The 26,448-nt window shown below is 56.3% G+C and overlaps 1 protein-coding gene across 8 annotated transcripts in view; it reads right to left on the reverse strand.

The window, feature by feature from the left end:
- Positions 1 to 4,930: 4,930 nt before the first annotated feature.
- The window catches only part of FOXP4 (forkhead box P4), a gene marked incomplete at both ends in the record, with an annotated part of 30,809 nt that continues 9,291 nt past the window's right edge, over positions 4,931 to 26,448 (reverse strand). Inside the window, 15 exons of one of the 8 annotated variants that reach the window (XM_084228236.1) lie at positions 4,931 to 5,078; positions 5,570 to 5,739; positions 6,222 to 6,288; positions 7,696 to 7,817; positions 11,167 to 11,268; positions 12,047 to 12,123; positions 12,206 to 12,413; positions 12,522 to 12,605; positions 13,572 to 13,659; positions 14,415 to 14,519; positions 14,796 to 15,009; positions 15,100 to 15,247; positions 16,738 to 16,818; positions 17,381 to 17,503; positions 23,428 to 23,523. In XM_084228236.1, the coding sequence (XP_084084362.1) occupies positions 4,931 to 5,078; positions 5,570 to 5,739; positions 6,222 to 6,288; positions 7,696 to 7,817; positions 11,167 to 11,268; positions 12,047 to 12,123; positions 12,206 to 12,413; positions 12,522 to 12,605; positions 13,572 to 13,659; positions 14,415 to 14,519; positions 14,796 to 15,009; positions 15,100 to 15,247; positions 16,738 to 16,818; positions 17,381 to 17,503; positions 23,428 to 23,523 (1,833 nt within the window). Of the gene's footprint in view, positions 5,079 to 5,569; positions 5,740 to 6,221; positions 6,289 to 7,695; positions 7,818 to 11,166; positions 11,269 to 12,046; positions 12,124 to 12,205; positions 12,435 to 12,521; positions 12,606 to 13,571; positions 13,660 to 14,414; positions 14,520 to 14,795; positions 15,010 to 15,099; positions 15,248 to 16,737; positions 16,825 to 17,380; positions 17,504 to 23,427; positions 23,524 to 26,448 lie in introns of all 8 variants that reach the window. The other 7 variants (XM_084228238.1, XM_084228235.1, XM_084228233.1 and 4 more) reach the window with 7 other exon arrangements.

Here is a 26,448-nt window from a genome sequence, read left to right on the forward strand (position 1 = left end):
CGGCCCCTGCTGGCTAGGACAGAGGGCCTTTCAGCCTTGGCTGCTACCGTGACCACCTTCTCAGGAGGGGCTGTTTTTCTAAACTTTTGATCCTGGGGTGGAGGCAGACGGCAGGCGTGGGGTCCCTAGCCTGTGTGACGGGAAGCCACGTGATAGCCATTTGGCAAGTGTCCCTTGCCCGGTGTCCACAGGCTAATTGGCGGCTTTTAAGATGGACGAGACCTCTGGTGTAAACCACCTGAGTCGCTGCACGCATCAGGTGTGTGCCGCGGGGGTGGGAGTGGGGGTCTGTCTGCGCGCCCCCGCGCGTGGTGTGTGCGGTCACTGTGAATTCCCCACCCAGACAAAGCCCTCTTTGTCTCCTCGCTGACTCCCTGTTCTGTGAAAAGGCTCCCATTTGATTATTTTTACAGGGTGTTTCAGCCTTCTTTCTCATTTCTTCTGCTTCTCAGTAACTATTCCCAGCTTACTTCATTTTGCCTAGAAATGAACAGCTGGCTGCTGGGGAATTCTGCAGTCAGCGCCTAATTCCTGGCTTTGAGGCACTGTGTACCTCAGTTTCCCCCTGGGGTGTCTCCAGGAAGGATGGGGGAGTCATAGTAGTTTTCCTAGGAAGCCACTAAGCCAGCGAGTCTCCTGCCGTCCTGCGTAAGCCAGGCTGCTCATTCTTAATGCTTCCTCTGCTTACTGCTGTCCTCCCCTGTGTCTGTCTCCCCATCTATGAAATGGGGTAAGAATCATTTCTAACTCAGAGTTGTTGTGAGGATTACATGGATGTAACGCTTCCGCAGCAGCGTCTGGTACACGGGAGAGTTCATTACGTTCATCATCACCACCGATAAAAATTCCTTGTCCCCGATGTACTAGGCCCCAGAGGTCTTCCGTCTGGGTCTCTTTCTTCTCGTCTGTCCTGCCTGCTGTTTTTGCCCAGGATGTTTCTCAGGTGAGAGGTCAGGGGTCTGGGAAGCTCCCAGAAAAGCAGAGTGGATCCTTTCCTGTCCTGCTCTAGAGACTGATCTCTGGGGGGGGGGGGTGGAGGGGGGCTGGGGGGTGGTTGGTTGTTGTTCCCACAGGAAGCTGAGTCCCTGCGGCCCACACCCCACTCAGCATGCCCCGCTGAAGGACCACTGTCTAAAGCGCCCTCTACTGGCCGTTGGCAAGTCCTTGGACAAGGGTGACCCCTTCATGGTAAGGAGACGGAAGAGCTTTCTGAATATCAGGATAGGGGGTTCTTTTGCCCAGGGCAGAGCTGGGAGTGCTAACTTCCCACCTTCCAAATGGCCCAGTTGTAGTATCCCCTTTTTTGCTAGCCTGAGAATAGGTTCCAAAGATAGCTTCTTTCTCCCTATCAGGGCAGAAATGCTAGGCCGAGAACAAGTTGCTCCTCCTAACAGCTGCAGATGACAGGAAGGCGAGACCAGACAGTGTGTAGAACTTCTCGACAGCAACGTGTGATGGGGGTGGGGAGTTGGTTCATATTTGAAAGGTAATAACAGAGGGAAGACCCCACCACCACCACCCACCCACCACCCCCCACCCGACCCATGAGATCTGCCAGACCGGTAGGGAATTACTAATTCCGTAAGACCAAGGTACTCAGAAGATGGTGGTCCACAGCAGTGTCCCGTTTCTCATGTTGCGAGAACTCTCATCTGCCAACGCCTGACCCATGTCCAAACTCACCGGCCTGACAGTTACCATATCCCCGTGGGAGAAATTTTAAAGGACTCTACTGGAAACAGGGGATACTGAAGTTAGGTTGCGAGGACTGTCCTGGAGTGAGGCTGGGTGTGTCTTGTCCCTGGAGTCCCTAGTGTGGGAAGGATGCCGCTGGGCCCAGCTTACACAACAGACCCTCTTCAAGGGATGGGATAAGGGGCTGGGAGCTGGGCAGCCAACACCTCTGGATTCTGCGAGGCTTTCTAGGAGCTGGTGGGTCCCAGAGGGTAAGAAGGGGCAGGGGAAGAGGCCACAGTGGATTTGTGGATAATTGTTTTATTGCATTGTAGAGAATGCCGTCCACACAGATTACATGCAGCTAGTTCTATGTACAGGGCCTGGCAGCCTCCACAGGGGATGGGAGGGGCAGATTATAATACACAGCAGTGCTAATTCTTTATAGTGTCTGGTGGGTGAGCCTGCGGGCTTGATGTGGGTGCTTTGAGACTCCAGACCGAGCACTCCTGGCCTGACCTGGCTGGGCCCCTCCAGGTATACAGGGAATTCACCCCAGGCTCCCATGTGTCCAAAGGATTAAGGCAGGGGGAGGAGGTGGAGTGGATAAGAGGGAGAGTGAGAGAAAACAGATGGTCAAAAGGAGTAGAAAATAACCAGACAGGCCTGAGATGGAGAAGTCAGTGAAGAAAGCCTCAATCTCTAAATCTTAACCCCTTCCAATCCCACTTGCCCCCGAACTTGGTTATAGGAAAAGTCTGTGGAGTATAGGAAAGGTGATTTGGGGGTGACTTATTCTAGTTCTGCTGTTTTCTCAACACCTTCCTCTTTTCCTCATACTCCCCCCTCTACATGCACACACACAGGCCTAACTAGGTAGACCCCACGAGGACATGGAATGTTGGCCCAGAAGGCCCTGGGGCTGAGGGGTGTCTGCACAGGCGGAGGCCCAGGTAAAAGGGCCTGGCAGCAGCCATCTTCTCCATCGCTGGAGGAAATCCACTCTGCTGAAAACACTGGCAGGAACCTGGATTCCAAAGCCAAAAGGAACTGGGGCAAGGAGTGGTGACTTTGGGAGAAGAGAGAATGGAGAGACCCAGTTTGAAGAAACATACCAGAGAATACCAATATGAGGGGTGGAGGGGGAAGGGAGGAGCAGAAAGGAACCATTGGGAGGACTAGGCCAGAGACGTGGAGGCTGCAGGCTCTCCAGCACAAGCCCTCAGGTGTTGAAGCCAGCCACCCATACACTACAAGAAAAGCACCCTAGGGAGCACCCCCACCCCCTCCCATGTCCAGCTGCTGCCTCCTGGCCCCAGCTCCCCAGAACAACCTTTCCACTCACCCCCCGACCCCGCCCTCCACCACTTGGTGACACACGCAGGGCCCAGTGAATAGAGGACGTTTAATATTTCTGTGCTGGTCAGACGGAACACAGGTGGGGAGTACATGGGGAGGGGGCAGGGGCCCCCTGCCTCTGGGAGGGGTGGCTTGTGAAGAGGTGTATGTGGGGGTTTCTTGGAAAAGAGTCCAAGGAGTCTTCTCAGCAAAGGGACCTGGTCTGGGTGTCCCGAGTAACCAACACACCCAGTCCTTGCCCTTAAATTGGGGTCCCCCATAGGGGGTCTGTGGAGTCTCATTTTCTTCCAGCTTCTTCGCCGGAATCCAACTCCCAGCATGATGGGGGGACTTGGTCCTAGAGAGGGGTCTGGAGAGCCCCCAGGAAGCAGCCCAGGGTGGGCTCTAGGGCTCACGTGCCCACTGCCCACTGTGGGGTGCTGACAGCTGTCCCCTCCTTCCCTCTGCCCTCCTTCCTTCCCCCTGGCTAGGCAAGAGCTGAAGGGGAGAGGAGCAGGGCCCCCAGTCTCTACTGAGTCCCAGGGTCCTCAGGGTGGGGTGGAGGAGGGGTGGAGAGAGGGTCTTGGCCACCAACAGACACTGTAAACTTTGGTTTAAAACAATAACTTAAGTGGAGGGAGGGCTTCCAGCCTGGGGACGGGGTGGGGGACAGGAAGAGCAGGGGGTGAGGGAGGCGACAAAGGAAAAAGCCAACAAAAAGTTTTGGTTTTTGCTTCCGGCATAAGAAAGGTCTTTGGTCATCCGTTTAACTGGGGTGACAGGGAAGGGGTGCTGAGGGAGGGAGATGGGGGACCTGTAGGTTGGGGGCAGGGGTGGCCTGTAGGGTGACATTAGCCACCATATTAATCCCCCCTGACCCTCAAGCCCAGAGTCAGCCTGGCCTTTCTGGGCAACCGAGGCAGCTGCTTCCTCCTGGAACCACTTCTGGCCCCAATTCCAGCCTCCAGGGTAGCTGGGCCCCTTCAGCGGCTCCACCTCTAAAGTCTACCTGGCACGGGCCTCTCTGTGGAGGAGGGTGTGCCAGACTCTTCCTGTGCTCCCTGGTGTGGGGGCCGCAGGAGGAGCCCCCAGCAAATGGGGATGGAGGGAGGCCTAGTGTAGCCAAGGTCCTGGCTCAGGTGGGGAGGGGCTGAGGCCTGGTCTTACTCCCATGGGCCCCCAGGGCATGCCATTTGTCCTACCCCAGCGATGAGTTTGGGTGGGTACAGCCTTGGCTCAGGTGGGGAGGGGCTGAGGCCTGGTCCTACTCCCATGGCCCCCCAGGACATGCCATTCGTCCCACCCCAGCTATGAGTTTGGGTGGGTGCAGCCCTCAGACCTGTTTTCTTCAGGGGATGGTCTGAAACCTCAGTTCCCCCACCGAGGCCAGGGAAGGGGCAGGAGTTGGGGATGGAGTTATTTCTTCACAGTACGGAAAAGAAGGTAGAAGGGAGCACAAATTAGGGAAGTGGGGGCCTCTGGCCAGAAAACACAGCCAGGGCCAGGTGCGAGGGGCCCTGGGTTTGAGAGGGGTGGCTTAGCCCCGCCTGCGGGTCTCCATGGTGCTGAGGGGCCCTGCCGGGGAGAGCTGGTAGGGGAGGAGGGCCCTGCTGCTGCTGCTGGTGGTTGGGGGAAGGCGGAATTCAGATGTAGGGGAGGTTCTCAGGAGGGGTCTGGGCCCCTCCAAGTCCTCATATGGTCCCAGACCAGGCATTCAGTGTCCCCTTGGGTGTGGGACCCTCCCCAAGCCCCCTCCCCAGGCCTGTCAGTCAGGTCACGTTAGGAGTCGCTGGCCCAGCCCCCTATCAGAGTCCTAGAAGTGCCTTGAGGTTTGGACAGGACTGTGGAGTGGGGGTAGGTGGGGCCTGGGTTCCTGAAGGCGGGGTCTCACCCCAGCCCTGCCAGCCCCCGGAGGCCCTTAGGACAGTTCCTCTCCAGGCAGCTCCTCCTCCAGCTCCCTGTCTTCTGGAGGCCCCGTGGTGCTAGGGTTGGGGGGGCCCAGGGAGGGGCCTGGCCGCCTGTCTTCCTCCGCCTCAGCTGGCTCCTCTTTCACCTGTACCTGGTGGCTGCGACAGAAGGAATGGTGTGGGCACCTTGGGAGCTTACCCCTGTCCCTCCAAAACTCTCATCTAGAATTTTGGGGGCACAGTAGGGTATCCATAGCTCTCCGTTCTAGGAGCCATCATCCCAGAGCCACTGAGGCTTGCAAGTCTTGGGTCTGATCTCCCTCAGGGTTTTCTTCAAAGGGAAGGGGGCTATGGGATAGAGGTGGCCTCGGGTGGGAAAGGAGGGAGAGTAAGTGGGGAAAAAAGGGGAGAGGAAGGAGAATGGGGGGAAATAAAAAGAAGGGGGAGAGAGGAGCATAGGAAGGGAGGGGGAGGTGAGCGAAGGTGAAGACAGGAGAGGCGTGCAGAGAGCGGGGAGAGCACACTGAGGAGGACGCGAGGACCAGGTGCTGGGGAGTGGGCCGTGGAGCGGTGACAAGATGGGGATCCCACCTGCAACGGGAGATTGCTCCTCCCTCAGGGCACTGGGGCAGGTCATGCTGCGAGCTCACCTGTACTGGGGTGGGGAGAGGCGAGGGGGGCTGCTGCTGCCATTGCTGGGCAGTGGCTCCACGGGGGCACCCACGTCGTCATGGCTGAGGGGCAGGAGGCTGCTGGCGGAGCCGGGGTTCAGCATGCCAGGGCTGTTGAGGAGGGGGAAGCTGCTCTCGGCCAGGGCGGCCTGCAGGCACAGTGTTAGGCCCTGTCAGTGGGCTCCCCAGGCAGGTGTGGGCCTTTCTCCAACCCTAGTGGGTCTCCAGTGTATGTGCGGGCCCCGGAGACACATTGATCTTGGCCACCGTGTGCAGACTCGGCCTTGAACACAGCACCCTTCCCAAGGCCAGAGCTGACTCTGACCTCTGGCCTCGCAGCTTTCCTGGGAACCTGGGCCTCACTTATCCCTCTCCCCAGGAGACAGAGGACCCCCAGGCAAGGGGGCGCCATCAGTTATGCCAACCTCCTTGCCCTCTGCCCTGCCCCACCAGAACCCAGCCTTGAAGCCAGAAGTGGGGCTGGGCCCCGAGTGACTGGGACCGAGGGCTGGGGTTCCGGCACCCAGACTGGTCTACACCCTGTTTCCCATTCCCCTCCTCCCATAGGTGGGTCCTCTGCAGGGGCAGGTGGGGAAGGTCTCTTCTACAGGTCAGTGTGTGGGCCCGTCACCTGGTAGCTGGCATTAAGTGCTCCGTAACTGAGTCCCGAGATCATGTTCTTCACCAGGGTGGGGCTCCTGGGGAGAGAGAAGGAGTGTTTGGTCCATTCATACACACTCGTCACTCACTCCTGCCCCTGAGGGCCTGCTCTGTGTCAGGGACTGTCCCTTCATTTTCTGGGGAGGCCAGAGAAGGACTGTCCACTGCTTGCTGAGTCCTGTGCCCTGGTGCGTGCTCCATGCTCACGATGACCGGGCCCTTTCACAGGGGAGGCACTGAGGCTGGCAGAGGTGCTGCACTGTGTCTAGTGCTGAGAGTTTGAGAGAGGGAGCTGGGAACCCCCAGTGTCTCTATGTCACACCAACCCCACTTCTCTCTGGTCTAGGTCTTCTAGTGTTTGGCAGGGTCTGAGCCTTGACAGTCCCAGATCTTACGTGTCACACTTTCTTCATCCTGACTTTGGGGGTATCTCATAAGCCCTGTGCCAGCCTGTGCCCACATGCTCCATCCAAAAGACTTTTCTACACAGAAAGTTGGAGCTGGCTGAGAAAAGGCAATGGCTCAAGCTGTGCCTCTTCCCCAGTGATTACCCCCAGTGTATAGAGGCTGAGGACCTGGCCCAGCGTCACACAGCTATGGCGGAGAGGTCATCTGTCCCAAGTTGGTAATGAGGCTGAAGACACCGAGCACTGTGTCTGGCACGTGGGGCGCTGGGATGGCCTGCCTTCTTTTTTCCAGGGCCCAATCCTATTCCAACCCCACAACTCTCTGGGGAAGGACAGACGCTTGTTTTGGAAGAAGTCTTAGAAGGACAGACACTCCCAGAGATCTGTCTTGCCCTCCCCAAGAGCCTCTGACCCAGAACGCACAGGCAAGAATGGTGGCCTGGGAGGGGGTGTTTGGTGTGGGGATAAGGCCACTGGTGCCAGAAGGGGAAGCAGAAGAAGAGGTTTTAACCCTCTCTCGGCTTCCTCAGTTTACACTGAAAGTGCTGCATGGCTGAGAGAACACCAAAGACAGGAGTCAAAGCCCCAGCTCTGCGGCCACTGCCATGCGACCCCTTCAGACCCTGCCTTCTCTGGGCCTCGTCTGCCTGTAAAACCAGGAGATGGGGCCCAGATTGAGGCCTGCTCTTTCTGTGAGGAGGAGGAGGTGGCTTTGGGGAGGGCAGTCCCCTCACCAGCACCCCCTCGGCAGTCATGTGCCAGGTCCGGCCAGGCTGCTTCCGGCGTCTGTCTCTCTGTTACCAGGTCCCACCCTCACTTCCCTCAGTCAGAGGTAAGGGCAGATCAAGACAAAAATGTCCACCTACCAATCATATGTCACTTCCAGATTCCAGTCCCCCCTGGTCTCCTGCGCTGTTCTCTCTACTCAACCCCCAAAGTGAGAGGATCTGGTGCACAGGGCTCCCTGGAGTGCCTACAGAGTGCGCCCCACCCAGCCCACACCAGGGGGTGCACCCTACCAGATCTGGGCCCACATACCCCGTCATCTTTGGCGGTCTCCGCTTCTGATACTCCCGTTCGTCCACTGTCCACACGGCGCCCTTGACATTTTCCACGCGCACAAAGCATTTGTGCAGGCTGAGGTTGTGCCGCACGGCGTTCTGAGGGTACAGGGGTGAGAGCAGATGCTCAGAGGTAGTACAAAGGGAAAGTCCATGTCCTACCGGCCCTGGCCCAGGGCAGGCCGGCAAGCCACCCTGAGGAGGAAGGCCCTCTCCTGACTTCGGGGCCGGGGGCTGCCAGCGCCTTCTACCACCCAAGGTCACCCACTATCTAACCCCCTTCTCCTGCCACAGTCGGACAATACTGTCTATCAACTAACAGATACCTAGTTAGTAGTAATGTTTTTCCATCACCATGAATCAAAGACACATATAGTCGCTACTTGGGGCTTCTGATCAGCATGAGACCACGGGCAAGCCCTGGCACTTTGGTGAGCCCAACATGCCACATCTCAGGTGCATGCAGTTTTCCATGAAGCTTTCAAAAGTTTTAGAAAGAGCACATAAACCCTCACTGCACCTGCCAACACCCCTGGGAGTGTGGAAGCCGTGGCTTAGAACAGAGAGCTTACTGAGAGTATACAGTAGAGGCCTAATATGTACTTGCTGAAAGAAAGAAACCAGAAGAGTGTGGGCTTAGCAGCTGCGAGGCAGGAGGAGGAGAGGAAATGTCACCTTGTCACTCCCACCCCCTCCCGCAGGATAACTTCAGGAATTGAGGTCATGTGGTTTATAGGACACTTGGGTGAGGGTGGGGGTGCTTGGCCCAGTTCCCCTCCTGGGAGCCTGGGCTGGGGCTCTCATCCACCTCCCCCCATGCCCCTCAGTCCTGTCCCTGTACTCTCCTCTCAGCTTCCCTCCCCTTGTTCCCAGCCCCTAGCTGTCCCCGTCCCTGTTACCTGTCCTCCCTCAGCCTCCCCCCCTGTCCCCATCCTTGTCTCCTCTTTACATTTCTAAACGGGGAAGAAAGCAGGCAGGGCGGGCAGCCCATGCCCCTGGAGATCCCCTCTCCCTCTCTCCCTTCCAACTCTTGCCACTTGCAACTGGCCCGATTTCATTACCAATTTTAATTTGCCTCTAATTAAATCCTGTGTATTTTTCCGACTCGCTTGCTAATCCACGAGGGAGGCGGGCGGCTGGAGTGGAATCTCTTGGAGCGATAATTACAAAGGGCCTAATCACGCCGGGGCTCCTGCCTCGGAATAAATTTGCCCGCATTACGGGGCTCCGATCCTCCGCTTTGCAAATGAGAATGACCCCAATTTCCGAGGATGGCCTCACCGGGGCTTTTTTCCCTCATTTCGAAGCCTGATTCGTGATGAGAGACTAATTCGTTACGCTGAAACATTAACGGCAATTTAAGGGGTCTGGAGGGGGCTGCGTAAACAAAAGGACTGGCCCACAACATGGGCCCTGGGAAAGGACGGGCACAGGGGAGGGCTGGCGAGGACCATCAGCTTGGCAGATGGCAGCTCTGTCCCTGGGTGAACAGCAGCTGGCCTGCCCCATGCTGGCTCCCAACCCTCCTGCCCTGGGCTGAAGTGGACTGCAGCTCAGGATGGGGGCCACAGAGGGTGAAGGAGGGCGTGAAGGAAGCTGAAAGAGTGGTGCCGAGATGACAGGAGGGGCAGAAGGCATGTAGACAGGGTGTAGACGGGGTATGTTTCCCGAGTAACACGTATGAAGCTTGACTGTAAAAAATGCTAAAGGCCAAAGTTGATCTGGAGCTGAGATGGATTCTGCTGTGCCCACGGAGGCCACCTTAAGTGGCAGAAACAGCAGCAGAAGCACCGCTAACTAGGAAGGCCACCCATGCGATCTTTCACAGCGGCTTCTTGTTAAGTGAAGGGGGACGACGGAGGTGGAGACCTGGGGGGGGGGGGGTGGGGGGCTTGCCACTGAGATGACCGAGGCTGGGCAGCCATAGGCAGTCCAGAGGCTGAGGGGGTATAGGGAGTGGCGTGGTGATAGTCAAGGGACTGAAGGACGTCACCTAAACCAGTTCTTCCTGATCTCAAGAACAGAGAGAAGCAAAAGTTACAGTGGGCTAAGACAGTTTGGAGAGCAGGAAGGGAAGGTGGAGTGGGACTCTGCCCCCAAGGGGTACAAGTGATCAGACGGAAGCCCTGCATGGTTACCCCTAAAAATAAGGTGTTATATGCAACATTCAAGTGAAGCACTGCATGATAAATATAATGATACCTAATGTTTGTGCAGGACTCTCACCATTTATAAAACCTGGGAACTGAACTGGCCGAGAGGTTGGAGACTGGACCAGGTGGTCTTGTCTCAGAGTGTGCAGGACTGTGATTGGCAAGAAATGACATCACTCACAGCCAATGAGAGCTGGTGTCCCAGGCTGGCAGCCTCTCTCAAGCTTTGGGAATTGGGTTCGGGGATAGGGAAGGTCATGGAGTACTCCCTCCTACTGCATTAAGCATACTCCTGGGAGAGAAAAGACTGGGCCCTGTGCAGACCCCACCCAGTACCAGGCACAGGTGGGGAGAGGACCTTAGCGACACTTGTTGAAACCTGGTGGGATTTGGCGGTGGTGGCGGTAGCCAGGGCTGGGGATAGTTTATTTAGCTGCAAATTCTTCACTGAACCAGCAGGGGGACTCAAGAGCCAGGGATCTAATGAAGGTCTGCGCTAGGGCCTCCTGCGGTGTGCAACCTCCCCTGGGCTGCCAACACTCCCAACTTCCTTCTACCCCTCCCAATATAGATATCTCTTCCTACCCTGCTGCACACACCCTAATATTTTCACCAATCTCTTTCACATACTATCTTAGCTATAATTAAAAAAAAAAAATGGTCTAGTGTCCCAGCCCACATTTCCGTGTTCCATTTTCCTAGTGTCCCTCCCTTGCCTGCCTCTGGTCCCCTAGGAAAACTCTTGTGGCTGAAGATGTTGAAAATGACTAATTGGATGGAGACAATTATCTGCCTGTTGCTGATGGCAGAGCTGGGGAGAGTGAGTGCCTGTTTGTGCCTGTGTTTAGTCCATGGTCTCTCGGTCCATGCACATATCTACCCCCATCTTCAGAACACGGGCTTTTAGCCCAGGTATCTGGACCCTTAGGGTCTCCTGTGAATATGACCCAGCCTCCCTCCCTCTTGGCTCCCACACACTGAATGCTGGAGGCTGGAGCCTTTGGGGCCCTTGGGGGAGCACCCCTAAGAAGAATAGGGTTTCTTTCCAGAAAGAGGGCAGCACAAGGCTGGAAGGAAGGGGGACACTGAGAGATGGTTAGCAGACATTCCACAGCCCCTGTGAAATAGTGGTGCCGAGATGACAGGAGGGGCAGAAGGCGTGGGGTGGAGGGGCCCATGACCCAGCCGGAGTCCTGGTGGGGCCACTTCTATATAGCTGCCTCCCCAAGGGTTAGGCAGGTTTGGTCTCCAAGGGTGACTGGGGCCCTGGGCCAGCTGGCAGGGGCATGCCTCACCTTCCAGGTGGCAGTGTTTCTCCGGAAATAAGCAAACATCCTGGTGAACCAGTTATAGATCTCATTCAGGGTCAGCTGCCTGTCAGGGGTTTCCAGAATGGCCTGTGGGCAGGGAAGAAGCAGAGTCCCTCAGTATGGGCCTTGAAGGTTCACAGGCCTGTGCTCTCTCTGCCAGGATCTCTTTCTTCTGCCTGGTCCCTAACTCCCCTGAAGACAGATGACACCCAAGCCTCAAAGGTTAAGCATGTGATCAGGCAGCACATGGTGTCTTCTGGAGAGAAGACAGCTTCAGTGCCCCTGCCCTGTAGAAGGAAGGAAAGCAGTATTTTTGGGGAGAGAGATGTCCAGGGTGTTGGAATTTATCCTGATTTTGGCAAAGGGCCTAAGCATGAAATGGGGAGTATGTGTACAAGAATATGTGTGAGTGTGTGTATGTGTGTGTGTGGGACCATCAGAGAGGATATGTGTAAATGCATGTTCATGTGAATGTGACCCGGGCATTAAGGACAAGAGGATTACAGACACACGGGCAGGAACAGAGGGGGCTGTTGGGAGGGAGGGAGAAGAAGGAGGAGACTAAGGGTGGCCACAGTCTATCAGAAAATAGTTTCATGGGAGTGTGGGTAACAGGGATGAGAAAATGAATGTCATAGTGGGTGTGAATAGCAAAAAATAGTGTGTCCCCAGAGACACGTCCGAGTGACCAGCAGGCTGACTGAGCTGGAGCCTGCAGGAGAGGCCCTATCGCTGAGAAGGAAGCACACGTGGGCGCGGATTAGACAGGTGTGAGGGGGAAGTCACATCTCCGGCCCAGGCCCTGCAGGCTGGGTGATGCAGCCTGTGCCATTCCCCAGCCCCTCCCCCCACCACCTGTGCTCACCTGGCGGATGAGGGAGGCGTAGGTGAAGGGGGGCCTGACATCAGCGTTCTTGTAGAACTCATGATTCTGGGCCAGCTCTAAGGGAGACAGCAGAGGATGAGATAGCCAGATTGGCGGCGGTACCTTAGGGAAAAAATGCCCCTCCCCTGCAGCCCTTACCTGAGGAGATGGGGGAGCAGAATTTGTCACTGCTCCTCCTGCGGGCAGGGCCCCCACTGTGCAGGGAGGCAGAGCCAAGGCCAGGGGGCCGGAGGGGGGTGACAGGGGCAGCGGCTGAGGTGGGGGGGTGCACCAGGCCATCCGGGAATGAGTCTGCTGCAGAGATGGTCACCTTGGAGAATGGGGAGGAGCCAGGGATCGGGTTCAGCTGTGAGCAATGGGGTGGGTACTGAGACCAGCCCCGAAGCGTGGGGGTCCCTCGGGTCCAGGGAAACGTGGAGGAGCTGTGGGAGGCTGGCAGGGCTGAGTCACTCACCGGCTGGCTGAAGGGCTTGGGCTCAGAGGGCCGCATGTGCAGATGGGCCATCATGGCCTGCAGCCTCTCACTCTCCTTCGCAAGCTGTGGAGAGCCAGGATTGAGCAATGGGTCTTCTGCCTCCTCCACACACACACACCCCCACTGGAATCCCCATCACCACTCTCATCCTGGCTCCCTCTGTCCATGTTCTGGGAAGGCCTTGGCTCTTTGTGCCTCTCAGACCCCTCAGACCCTCCAGGTCAGGACCAGGGGTCCCTGGTTTACTGAAGTTCTCTGTGATTCTCCTCCAGACTGTCCCAGGCTCCAGCTCATCACAGATACTATAATTTGGGGATCTTTTCTCCCCATAGAGGGCAGAGGCTGTATCTGAACAATACCAGAGTTCAGTAGCATTTGTGTGTGTGTGTGAAGGGGTCTTCATACTGAATGGAGACTCAGAGGTGGATGAATGATTCATTCAACCCCATTCATAAATTCAATAGATCATTCACAACTACCCTTGCAGGCAGGGCATGCTGCTAGGTGCCACAGCGAAATGGGTAAATATTGATTGACTGCTTGATGGACTGTCCCGGAGCCTCCCGAGTACTCTGCATTATCCAGCTTAAATTCGGGAGCCAGACTGCCTAGAGGCTAATCCCAGCTCTGCCACCCACTAGCTGTATGACTGGAGGCAAGTCACTTCACCCCTCTGTGCCTCTGTTTTCCATACCTGTAAAGTGGGGATAATAACAGTACCCGCCATATGAGGTTGTTTAGAGATTCCGTGTTATATAAAGTATTGAGTACAGCACAAAATGCTCACTACATAGCTGTTAATACTTTTGTTGTTATTAGCAAGAGTCTCTCCTGGACCTCCCAGCAGAGATGGCCCCCAACCTTGGTCATTCCTCAGGATCCAGCTGTCCTTGCCTCACGACCATGGTAACTAGGACCTAGAACACCTAAGGTGATCCTTCCACGTGACCCCCTAAGTCCCAACCAGAAAGACAGTTTTGTGGAGGGGTCTGGACCCCTACGTGCCTCCCCCACATCCGGGGGCCACACCTGGATCTCCAGCTGTTGCACCACCTGCATCTGCACCCGGCACTGGGCTGTGCTCCGGTCGTCCAGGGCGTGCTCTGTGTTGAGGTGTCTTCCAGGGGACGGAAGGGGAAGAGAAAGTTGGTTTCCCTGCTGTCACCACCCTCCACCCCCTCCTCTAATCCCGCCCACAGCCTGGAAAGCAGACAGACCAAGAGATACAAAGAAGGGGAAGAGGTGGGAAAAAGATGGGGCAACGGAGGAAACCGCCTTCTCGTCAGCCTTCTTTGATGTCTTTGCTAAAATCCCAGCTACAGAGAGATCTAATTGCAAATGAACTAATTAAGTAAACCTCTGACGAAGCGTGAAAACAATTTGTTTGACCCTGATGCTGCAAGGGTCTGGGAGACAGCAGAGTTAATCAGTCAGTGACAGAGCCTGGCATGGCTGTGGCAGCTGGCTGCCTGCTGCCAGCCGCCTGTCCACCTCCCGCCCTGCCTGTCCAGCAGCCCTGGCTCTAGGCCATCACTCTCAGGGGCTGAGCTGGGAAGCTGGAGCAGGGAAGGCTGGTGGGGGAGTCCTCGGCTTCTCCTCGTACCCCCACCTTGCTGGGAAGGGGGTAGGGAGGCTTGGGCCTAGAACAGACTGGGGGAGGGGGTGGGGGGATCGGAATGCTCAGGGAGTTGATGGGGGGGGGGAGGCAAGAAAGGAATAGGCCCTCCTGGGGTGAGAATGACAGGAAAGCTGGTGGCTGAAGGTCCAAGAAGGGGCAGACTGGATGGCAGGCTAGAGGGGTGAGGGGCCCTGTGGGGAAAGGCTGCCTCAGCGGGAGCAGGGCTAAGGGAAAGGAGAGGGAGTGACACCTACTTGATGAACTGGCCCAAGTCTTCACACAGGGTCTCACAGCCTGGCCACTTGCACTCTCCATGTCCGTAAAGGGGGTGGGAGCCAGGCGCCTCCTCATGGGAAGAACTAAGAGGGCAGGAGGAGGGTGGTGGTCAGAGCCCCTGAAGACCCCAGTGACCCTGAGTCCAGCTCAGCCTCAGCTCCTCTGCTGATAATGTTTTTTTGTTGTTGTCCCTAATAAGGTTTTCCTGAAGGCCAAACACAATTCTGGGTGCTCCCAGAGAGATAAACTGGGTTCCTGAGCACCACCCTCCCATTTGGCCCCCACCACATTGTTGTCCCTTGGGGTCCAGGTCTGCCCTTGGCCATTCTGCAGTGCCCCTTCCCAACCTGGGCTTATACCTGTCTCTCCGAGGTGTGAGCACAGTGGGCTGTCCGTTGGGCAGGGTGTGGTGGGAGAGGGGAGGTGAGACTTTGGGGGGGGCGGCAAACGAGGTAGCGGTGGTGGCCGTGCCAGTGAGGTCCAGCCCCTCCTGCTTGACGCTGTCCTCGGCGGGCTGCCCGGGGGCACCCTCGCCCTTCCACAGCTGGGGCAGGTCAGTCGGGCACACGGCTGCTGTGGGAAAGGGAGAAAGGGGCTGGCAGGGCCTGAAGGACACATGGGGCCTCCCCATCTCACCCCCAGGAGGAGAGGAGGGCCACTCACCTTGCGGGAGGGTCTGGAGAGGCCCAGAGGCTTGGTTGGGCTGCAGGCTGACCAGCCCTTGTCTCTGCAGGTTGAGCAGGTGCTGCTGCTGCAACTGTTGCATTTGCAGGAGCTGCTGCTGGAAGGCCAGCTGCTTGTTCCCCAGTGCCTGGTGGGAGGCCCGAGGGGGCGGGCAGAGAGGGGTGCCGTTGGCCTCAGGCGTGCCATCTGGCCCCCATCCTGCGGCCACCCCCTCCCACGGCCTGTCAGTCCCTGGAGCTGTCGTTGCTGCGTCCGCAGCTGCGGCTTCTCTGCTCCCGGCCCAGCTTCCATAGGGCTGCATGCCTCCTCGCAGTAAACACACGCATGCACGCACGCACGCGCGCGCACACACACACACAGCCAGCCCCAGACACGCAGCACGACGCCAGCCTGCTCCCGCCTCCCTCCTTCCGCTCCTCAGCTCCCGCACCGCAGCTGTGCGCACGCCTGGGGGGGCGCTCATCAGGATGATCGATGAGCCTGTCAGCCTCTGGGGGCCACTCCCGCCTGGCAGGCACCCTTCCCACATGCCCGGGGTGCCCCCCTTCTGCTGAGGTGGGGCCACCTACCCACCCCCCACCCCCCCCTAAGCTCCTCTCCTCTTCTGCCTCTTAGATACAGAGAATAAGGAGTCCCATGGACTTTGAAAGATCAGCATCGGCTGGTGATGGGGACCAAGCTCAGGGACTAGCCAGGCAGGCCACTGCCGGGGCTGCACTTGCTCACTCCTGCACTGGGTCACTCTCTCCCAGACTGAGTTCTTCACACAGGCACTGACAAGTCAGGCTGTCAGCAAGTCTTTTCTGAGCTCTGGGAGTCAAGCACGTCCTGGGTGCTTGGGAGGCAGAGATGCCTCTGCCTGCCTGCCTGGAGGGTGGGGTGGGGGCAAGGGGGGGGTGGCAATATCCACCCCCCCCCTCCCCGGCCTAGAGATAATGCATTGATTACAAGGCCACTGAGGGGGAGACTGGGTCAGCAGGGCGGCCTTCTGGGAAAGATGTAACTTGGAACTTGGCTGTGGCTGGGCTAGCAGGAAGGAGGTGCATGTCTGGGATGTGGGGTGGGGCTGAAGGGTTGATATGAAGCTCAGGAGGCTCTGTGGCCCATGGGGCAGGGCGCGTAGGCTGGGGAGCTCTGAGCACACTGTGGGATAGCTGGAGGGGCTGGGCAGGATGTTACAGGAAAGGGCAGAAGCTGGGGTGGGGCTGGAGGGTGTGTGTGGTTTGCTGAGGGACTGAAAGATTCTCAGGACCAGAGTGGAAGGCTGAGGGGCTGGGTTACCAAGACAGGGGGCAGGAGAGGGCTGAGGACAAGGCTGCCCTCTGGCACCCACATAGCACTGTGCACATGTGCATGCAAGGCTCAGCCTCCCAGGGCGGTAGTCCAACAACATGAGGCAAGAAGAGTAGCGGATGGGATGAGGCAAGAGAGACGTGAGCCCACTCCCCGTCTCCCCACACTGCCAGATCCCCTCCCTCTCCTTGTCCTCATTTTTCTACTCTTCCCACAGGCATTTCTCTCTGGCCACTGTGGAACTCCTGGCCAGGGGAGGCTACGCTGTAGGCAGTGGGGCAGGGGTCCTCTGTGGGGGAACACCCAGACCTGCCAGACCCTTACCTCTTTGGGTGGCTGCTTCCCAGCCTGCTGTTGGGTGAGGAGTTGTAAGTGGAGCTGCTCTTGCTGCTTCTTGTAATATTCCTGCAGCTGAAGGGAGTGGGGACAGCAGGGGTAGGAGTGGATTGCCCATCCAGGACACTACTGGCCCCAGAACCACCACCACCACCACCACTACCACCACCCCCCACCCTCCCCAGTCATGACTGGGCTCCTGGAGGTAAGAGTGGGCTGGCGGGGAGATATCTACTCTAAAAGGGGGTCCCAGCAGGGCCTGGCTGGGGAGGGAGTAGAGATTTCCTCCTATAGTTCTGAATCCCTGGGGTCTCTTGGGGGGGGTCCCCATTCAGGACAAGGTGCCACGATGTTATAGTCCTATGAATTTCCTTGGGGTTCTGGAGATAGTGGTGGGGTCAGCACACAAGGAGGAAGTAGGGGGCGCTGCTGTGGGAAAGGCCTGGGCCTCTGATCCGTCCCCAGCAGCCCTGGAGGAATGCAGATCAGGCCGGCCAAGACAGCACCTCTGGTTGCTGCCACTGCTTTGGCCCTTGGTGATGTTGGTAGTAAACAGGGTGGGAGGAGGGAGGCCAGTTCCTACCTGCCCCCCTTTTCCCTCACTTCCCAGCTACCCTGGGGCCAGACTCACCTGCTGGAGCATGAGTGCCTGTTGCTGCTGAAGCAAGGCCTGCAGCTGGGGGGGCGACAGGATCTGCTGCATCTGCTGGGGAGTAAGCATCTGCGGGGACATCATGGCCACCGACACTGGCACCTGTGGGATTGGGCGTTAGCCTGCTCACCTCAGGGAGGGCCGCAACCAAGGCCCCACCCACAACATGGGGGAGAGGCTCAGGAGTGCGACTGCCTGGGTTCAAGTTCTGATTCTATCACCCATTAGTTTCAGACAAGTGACTCTCCTGCCTGTTCTGTATTCTGGTCTCTGAAACAGAAGTAGCAATGGTGCCTGCCTCTCAAGGTTCTCAGAGTTCACACTCAGAATACAGCCTGCCATACAATAAGTGCTCAGAACCTGGCATTATTGCGGATGTGCCATCTCTGCAGGGCATGCACATCGGACCCTAGTGATGCTGCTCAGAAGTCAGTGCTGTGGAGGAGGCCCCCAGGGATGCAGAGGGCCGGCAGGGGCCAGACCCAGCTCTTGCTTAGTCTGTTCTGCAAACACCATCTACAAGGTGGCCTGGCTGGGAGGGGAGCCTGTACCTAGGGAAGTGGCCCCGTGGTGGGAGTGAGCCTGCACTTTGTCTCTGCTCACGTCCATGTCACATCTACATACCTGTTAATGGCACACACAACATACCTGTTAGATGGCTGAAGCCCAGGGGATGCTGTTGGTGCCAAGTGAGAGAGGGGTGTGTGTGTGTCTGTGTGTGTGTGTGTGTGTGTACTCTAGCAAGTCACTTGCCCTCTCTGGGTGTCAGTTTCCTTGACTATAAAGTGGGGACTGATTGAATGATAACAGATGACTCCTTTCAGATGCAACCTGCAGAATTCTCAGAGTAGAGCAGCTTTCTGTCCTGGGTTAGACCTCTGTAGAAGGCCAGTGAAATCTAGCTACAGGTAAAAGGTTCAGGGGAAAGCAGTAATACTGTTCTTTTCCCAGCCCCACCTTCCCTGAATCCCCCGGGCCTGTGCAGTCATAGGCAAGGAGGACCAGGGGAGGGGCCTGTGTGAGCACGACAGGCCCCAATGGGGACATCTGCCACCGAAATCACATGTAGTCTTCTCTAATCTCCCCTCTTACCCCCAAGCCCGAGCTAGTGCCCAGCACACAGCAGGCACTTACTACATGTCCTTCACTCCCCTGAGCCAGGAAATGCCTTCCCCAGCAGATCAGAGGCCCCTCTGCCAGCCCTGGGCCAGGGAGGGAGGTGAGTCCTGCAGGGACTTGTCCTGGGCAGGATGTGACCGGTTAGGTCCACCAGTGGTGCAGGGCAGGAATGGTTGCCTTCCGGATCCCTGGCAGGGGCAGGACTGTCTTAAGGTACCAGTTAGGGAATTACCCCACAGCAGAGCAACCAAGGAAGTGCAGTGGGTTCAGGGCCATGGGGAAGCCCCACACCCCCAACCTTCTCCAGATGAACGGAATGAATATTGAGCCCAGTCCTCGGCCGGCTTTCCTGCTGTATCCCAGCCGTCTCTGTGCAAATCTCCCAGGAGGAGCCCGACCCAGCTTTTTAGACACGGCAAAGCCAGGTGAATGAAGGGGCCTCTAAAGAGGAGCTCTAAGTGGCACAGCTGGGATTGAAACCCAGGCCTGTGTTGACTACAGGTTTCAGGGACATGCTTCTGCGCCCTATATGGCCTCCCTCATCTCAAAAGCAGGTCTTGAGAAGGAACCAGGAGTGTGTGTGGAAACCAAATCATCCAGGAGGTTGAAGGTGGATGAGACCAGCATCCCCAAAGGCCAACTGCCCTCTTTACAACTACACCTAAGGAAGATTCTGGAAAGCCAGGTCCTCACTCTGGGAGAGGCCTGGGTTGGGGGCAGAAAATGGCACCGACTGCCCCCCTTGCAGAGCTGTCCCCGTGCCCACTGTTGGAGGCCCCAGAGGCAGGTGGGTGGCTGATCAACTCTCCCTTCTCTCCTCCTCTTGCAGGGTACCCAGCATGGTGAGGCTGAGCTCAGAGCCCTGTATTTCTGAGTCAGGTGACCTAGATTCTTGCCTCTGACGTTGACTTTTATTTGAAATCAGCAACCTCAACTTTCCCCATCTGCTAACGGGGGTTCAGAATACCTGCCCTCCCTGCTTTACAGGACTACACAAGAGGATACTGGTGATTGCTATTCAGATGTCTGACACAGCTTTATGGGTATTCTCACTGAATCTTCCCCACAGGCCTGGGAGGAGGGCATCATTTCACAGAAGAGAAAACTGAGGTCTAAGGAAGTTAGACCTCAGTCTTGCCCTCCAAGACACAGTGGAAGAAGGGATACGTGAAAGTGATTTTTATGCCTTGAAATTCTATACAGATGTAGAGAAAATCACATTTTAAAACATTCTGGATTTTCTTTCCCCCTCTTTTCTATTCTCCTTTCCTCTCCCCTCTCCACTCTTGTGCCTACACTGCACCGCGGCCTCAGAGGGCAATATGGCCAGGCCACTTGGCCCACGGCAGCAGACCACTTCTCCTCACTTCATGGAGGGTGGAAACACGCCTGGTCCACGGCTGAACTAGAAACACGCCAGGTCCACGGCTGGGAGACTGAGACTAGACACCCGGGAGAACTTTCCAGGCACCAGCAGTGAGTCACCGTGAGAGACATGCAAGAGAGGATGTGGCTTTTCCTTCCTTGGGGCTTTCCTACTCAGAGGCAGGGGAATGGCAGAGATGGCCCTGGAAGGCCTCCTGGCCCCCGCAGGTTTCTGCCAGCTGGCGGAGGAGCTGCTGGAGAGGCAACTTTGGAGATGTGGATGGATTAGCCTGGCTGTACTTGTCTCTGAGGTGGCCCAATGGGGTCAAGAAAGGTCAGTGAGGTGTCTGCAACATGCTGACCTCTTGAGCTGGTGGACCCCATCCACTCCCCACCCCACCCTTTGAGGTTCTTGAGAATGGAGTTGGAGTCCCCGGTGTCCCAGTTCACCCCTCACCAGGCTAGGATATGTTAGGATGGGCACTGTTGGCAAGTTGGCTCAGCAAGGCCCGTGAGTCACTGTCTGGAGAGCGGCCAGGGCAGCTAAATGCTTACTAAAGCCCTGGCAGTATGAGCCCAGGGCTGGATGCCGACAGCTGCCTCCAGCCCCTCCCTCAGGACCCCATCCTCCCCCACCCATTAATACAGTGTGCTGGGCTGTCAGGGAGGAAGTTTATTACAGGGCTTAGGGTTGTGATGCATACAATTGGGTGTCAGAATCAAGGACCCAAACTCAACCTCTTTGTTATGGAGCTTGCGGTCCCTGGGTGAGTAGGGAGCCTGGCTAAAGCTTGGTGAAGGTTAAACTCCTTTGCAAATGAACAGAAGAAAGTCCTCAGACTAGCTCTGGGCTGGAGTTGCAGCAAGAACATGGTGGTAAGATACCAAGATCTTCTAGAAATACTAGAAGGGTAGGCCTGAAGGGAGCTGAAGTGAGACAAAGGCTGGACAGAACTAAAAAGCCACATCCCAGTTCCCCCTGCCCAAACTGCCAGCCACCTGCACTGCCTTCTAGGATAGCCCTTGTCCAGCCTGAGCACAAACCAAGCAACCTCTAGGCTGCAGCTGGAGGTCTAATATGGTTTTACAAACTCCTCTGATGTTGGCTCTAGGACCAGGATGGTGAGCATAGCGGGGAGGTAGGTGGGGAGGCAATTTTGCCTCAAGTTTGGGGAGCAGGCCAGAACCCTGGGGTGCCATGGGGAAGGGGCTTCCATTCATCTTGCTTCCTACCCTTTGTACTCAACCCCCAAGTCCACAAAGAACATGTTTCTACAGGGCAAAGGAGAAACCCAGCCCTCACTCTCCATCCCTGTCAGCCTACAGTTTATAAAAAAGGTATTTCTAGACCTTGGACCCCACTTGGGGACAGAAGTCTCACCTTCCTGGAGATTTTAAACTTGAATGATGAGGCTGGGATGTGAGGCAAGGAAGATATCTAAGGTTGGGAGATGAAGATCAACAGTTGGGGCTCCAGGGGGAGTTTAGACATAGACCAGAGAATCCCATCTCCCTGAGGGCAGAGAACCTCCAGTCAGGGCTCTGAACCCAGGGGCTGCTGGTGTTCATTACTGTGCTAAGCACATGGGCAATGTCACAGGGTAGCCAGTGTGTCTTCTGGAGCTAGCTGTTTGATTCCAAAGCCTGGCTCTCCTCCTTATTAGCTGTGTGAATTTGCACACAAGTTTACTTCTCTCAGCCTCAATTTGCTCATCTGCAAGATGGTACTAATAACAGCATCTACCCTATAGGATTGTGAGGATGAAATGAGATGATACTTGCAAAGCACTTCGTGTATGCCCCACGGTAAACAAACACTCTGAGAATTTGGTTGCATATGAAGTACTGGTAAGTATTTGCTAAATGAATGAAAGTATGAATTTATTGGGAAGTGAAGAAGTGAGGAGAGAGAAGACCTGAGAAAAGGGTCATTTCATCTGTCCCTTGGACCAAAACTTTCAGTTTTAAGCCATCCAGAGACCTCTTTGGTTTGGAGGGAGAGGATCCGCAGCCTCCTTGCCTTTCTCAATTTCACATCTCCAAGGCCTCGTACCCAACTGCAAAATCCTTGGTCCCTGACCTGAGCTCTCCAGCCACCAATAAGTTTCTTCCTTTTTTGCCTTGGGTCAGCAAGCCCTTTCAGGTTTGGGGGAGCATTTCTGTTTCCCAGTCTGTCCCTCCCTGTTCTTAGAAAGCTGGTGTCAAAGAACTCAAAAGAGTAGCCCAATGGCCACTTCAGACCCAGGGAGTACACATGTGGGTCCGTAATCGAAGAGACCCAGTCTGGACATGATACAACATGAGAAACTTGTACAACATTCTAGCATGAGAACTTTCCTTCTTCCCATTATTCACTTTCCAGATTTTGTCCCTCTCTCTGCCACCCGGGTCGAACTGTGAAGGACTGTGTATCATTAGGTTCAAGACTTAAGGTACTTAAGACTTAGGTTCAAGGGGCTAAGGCACCTTGAACTTCTTCAAGGCTCTTTCAGAATATGGGCCTGTTTTACGTAAAACCCAGATACTCTGCAAAGTCAGAGCACTGGGGTCACCGCCTCCCATCCCCCCACGCCCCCACCTCAGGACAAAGTCCAGCTCTGGGTCCTTCTCCCAGCACCAGGCACCTCATTCCTACCCTCCACTTCACTTCCCTCCTTTCCTCAGCACCTGCCCCCTCAACCCCCGCCCCCCCCCAGCTTCTGGCCCAGGATCTAGCCCACCCTTCCTCCCTTAGATAAACTTCCTTTCAAAGCCTAGCTTAATCCTCTCCCCAATTCTGAGCCTCCCAGGCTGCTGCCGGGAGGTGTGGGGGGAGTGAGGAAGCTTGGCTGATGAGGGGGAGGGGAGCAGGCTGCCCCAGTTGTGACCCAACCCGGACTCAGACTGCAATTCTCCCAAGTTCTTTGTGACACAAAAGGTAAACAGAAGGCTTACCCCCGCCCACCCCCCACAGATCTCCCCTCCCCCAGACAGCCAGATGGGCCGGCAAGCTGGGGGAAGGGAGAGGGGGGAAAAAGGGCAGATTGTCCAAAGGAAAACAAAAGAGACAGAGAGACAGCAAGAGACAGGAAGCTCGGGGAGCCTGGAGAGTTGGTGGGGGAAAGGTAAGGTGGGGGGGGGGGGGTTGCGGTGACCTCAGCAACCGAGAGCAGAGAGCAGAGGGTCTGGAAGGGGAACAGAGGGACAGGCACTGTGACCCACAGAGGTGGAGAAATGCAAACCCTGGAGAGAGCTTGAGGGCAGAGACCCTGAGGGGAGAGCCAGGGAAGAGGCCGCAGGCACAGGTACAGAGACTGAGAGCCCAGGCAGGCGGAGACAAAGACCAAGCTGAGGAAGGCCTAGGGGATCAAATGAAGACAGAAAGTGGAAGCCCCTTTGCTCTCTGCCTGTACCAACTGCATTTCCTTCTGGAAAAATGCCCACTTTCTGGCAGTGGGGACTGGCAAGAGCAACTGGGTTGTTTCCTCCCTCTGTGCCAAGCCCACCCTTCCGACCTGGGGCCTGGACCCAGCCCAATGCCAGCCAAGGGCCCTCCTCCTCACCTGCACGGCAGAGGCCGACTGCTTGCTCTCATTGTTCCCAGGGGAGCTCAGGCCTGAGGCCTGCTGCAGCAGGAACTGGCGGGCCACCTGGAGAGCCTGTAAGATAGGGGCTGAGTCAGCGGTACCCAGGCCTGGGTGGGAGGTCAGGAGTCAGCAGGATCCAGGGTTCAGAAAGATTTTGATGGCTGTGAAGGGTAGGTGGTCAGGGAAAGCTGGAAGGTCTTGGGGGGTGAGTTATAAGGTGACAAGGTCCACCTGGCTTGAGGCAAGGATAAAGGTGGCAGGAGGGTGTCACTGAGAGGAGCAACCAGGGTTTGTGGACCAGAGCCTATAGGAACTCACTCTGGTTGCTGGCAGCCCCATAGCATATGGAAGAGCCAATGGCCAAAAAGGAAAGCAGTGCAGTTGGTGGACTCGGTATTATCAATAGGTACTACTGCTAAGGGTTGTACTTCACAGGCGAGATCTTATTGAAACCTTCCTGGTGAGGCTGTGAGGTAAGGATTGTCAACCCAGTCTCCAGGAAGTTAAATAACTTGCTAGGAGCCATCTGCCAGGATTTGAGGTCAGCAAGTCTGACTCCAAGGCCACCTGCCCTACTAGGTGGCCAGTATGGGGCTGAGGGCGTGCCATTCCCTGAAGTCAGAACACAGAGCTGGGGATAAGGGTACAGCCTCAGGGTCTGAGCATGGTGTGGTTTCTGAACCCAGGGGGTCACATGCAGGGTCTTAAGGTGCTTGGGGAGTTTCATCAAGTCCTGAGGAGTGTGTTTGGGCTTGGAGGCCATAATGATTTGGTCTGGAATCTGAGCTGGCACTGTAGAAGTGGAAAGTGTGTAGAGTTTACATAAGGAGCTGTTCTGACATGTGAGTGGTCCTGGGATGTGGATGAGTGGGCAGTGAGAATTGGGTTAGTTAGTAGAGTGAGGAAGCTCTCCAGGAAGCTCTCCATAGGTCAGTCAAGACCTCTGCCCCCCTACTCAGGGCCATCTGGGGCTCAAATTCAAGGGATGTGCACTGAATCTACATTCTAGGCACACAAAAACCATCTGCCTCCAGGCTCCCCAAAGGCCTCCTGGGGAGCAAGAGCAGGAGGCAGCCTGTCCCAAAGGGCTCTGGTATCAGGTAGACCTAGCTTTATAGGCCAGTAGTGCCACCTATCAGCATGGTGACCTTGGCACAGTATTCCATATTCTGTCTGTGGTCCCATCTCCTGGTCTACAACACTGGGCCATGGCCCATCTCGGAAACACCTGGGGGTCAAGACCAATGCCTGGCATTTAGCAGACTTTCCCTAAGGCCTATTCTTTCCCTTCTCTTGAGCTGGATGGTTCCCTCCTTCGCCTCCTTCAGCCTCTCCCCAAAACGGCCCCATGCCTGATGCACTTATGTGGGGACCTGTGTCTGCTCTGGCCCCTCACATCTGTCCACACACCGTGTCCTTGAGTGGACTCCCTCCTCCCCGCCCCAAGCACTGCCAAGGCAGAGCTTCGGCCCTCGTGCACTCGCACATGCTCGCCACTCAGCAAACACTTGCGGAGTGTCTGCTGTGTACCGAGCACACACTCATGCCCCCTCCGCAGCCCTCTCATCGCCCTCGTTGACCAGCTAAGCCTCCCTTGAGGCTGAAAGCGGGTTTACCTTAGGAGGGTAACCAAATACACACTGGTGTATCTATGGGAACGTGTCCCACAGCAAACCTGGACTTCAGATTAGCCTGCTCTCCCCAGCCCCCAGCCCCCCTTCTCCTGGACCTCACAGCTGGACAATGGCCTGGGATTTCTTCTCTGTGAGATTCACTTCAGAAAGTAGAAATCTGACCTTTCTGAGACAAGAGACTCTGAGAGGCTGTGGCCAGGGGGGTGGGGTGAGGAGAGGGAGGTGGGGAAGTGGTCACCAGGAAGGGATCCATGCTTCTATCTGTCCTATGTGTAGTGACTCCCTCCAGGCAAATACTCTGTCTTCCAAAGGTAGAGGCAGGGTGAGGCAGAGAGAGGTCAGAGGTCAGGTGGTAAGAGGATGGCTAGGAGCAGCTGGTCCGCTCCGGAGACCCAGAGTGGAGAGATGAACCCCAGATCGCTGGTGTGGGGAGGGAAGCAGCAAGGGGAAGAGCCCCCACAGTCTCATGGTGGGGGGAGTGGCCCAGGAGTTGAATTCACTCCCTACAGACATTCTTACTTTGTGGTCCCCTGGAGCATGAAATTATAAGATTTACAGGAAAAAAAAATGACACGGCCTTGCATTCTCATTCCTGGGAGACCTCCTATGACAGGCCCTTTGCCTCCCTGCCTACCTCTCCCCTCACTCTGGCCTTTCCTCCTGGCCTGATCCAGGACTACCCCTTCAGGCCAGATGACAGGGAGCTAGGTAGGTCCCAAGGCCTGGCTAAGGATGTCCCCTGCTCTGGCTTCTCCCTGTCCCCCACTCACTCCTTCCTGATTCACATTTGCTGAGTGCCTACTGTGCACAGGGTCCATGCTGGGGATGCACAAAGAAACAGAACATGGTGCTTCCCTGGAGCTCACGGCTTGGATGCTATTCTGACAAAGAGGTGGGCACCAGGCTCTAGAGCTCACAGAAGGGCGGCCTCATCGCGGAAGTCTGGGAAGGCCTCCCAGAGAAGGTGGCACTGACTGGAGTTCACTGGGTTGACAAGGATGATGATGGTGTCCCTGGTAGAGACTCCTACACCACAGAGCATACATGCTGGCCATATATATTTTGATTACTGCTATGGGCCCCCTTTCAAAACTAACCACTAAACAGATTCTACGTCTTGATGTATGTCACACGTATAGTTACATTTCTGTGAAATGTATGACCCAGGGGGACCAGGGACCTCAAAACCATTCCCAGGCGTAGAAAATCTGGTTGTATTGGGGGTATTAGCAAGGGAGACTGGAGAAGCCCGCAGGTGATGAAGGTCTGATCCAAGCTCCTCAGGGCCCTCTCTCATTCATTCTTTCCTTCCTTCACTCATTCTGGGCCACCTGCTGTGCACTGACCCTGTGCCTGGAGATTG

Source organism: Talpa europaea (genome assembly GCF_964194135.1).
Source record: "Talpa europaea genome assembly, chromosome: 2".
Taxonomy (NCBI): Eukaryota; Metazoa; Chordata; class Mammalia; order Eulipotyphla; family Talpidae; genus Talpa; species Talpa europaea.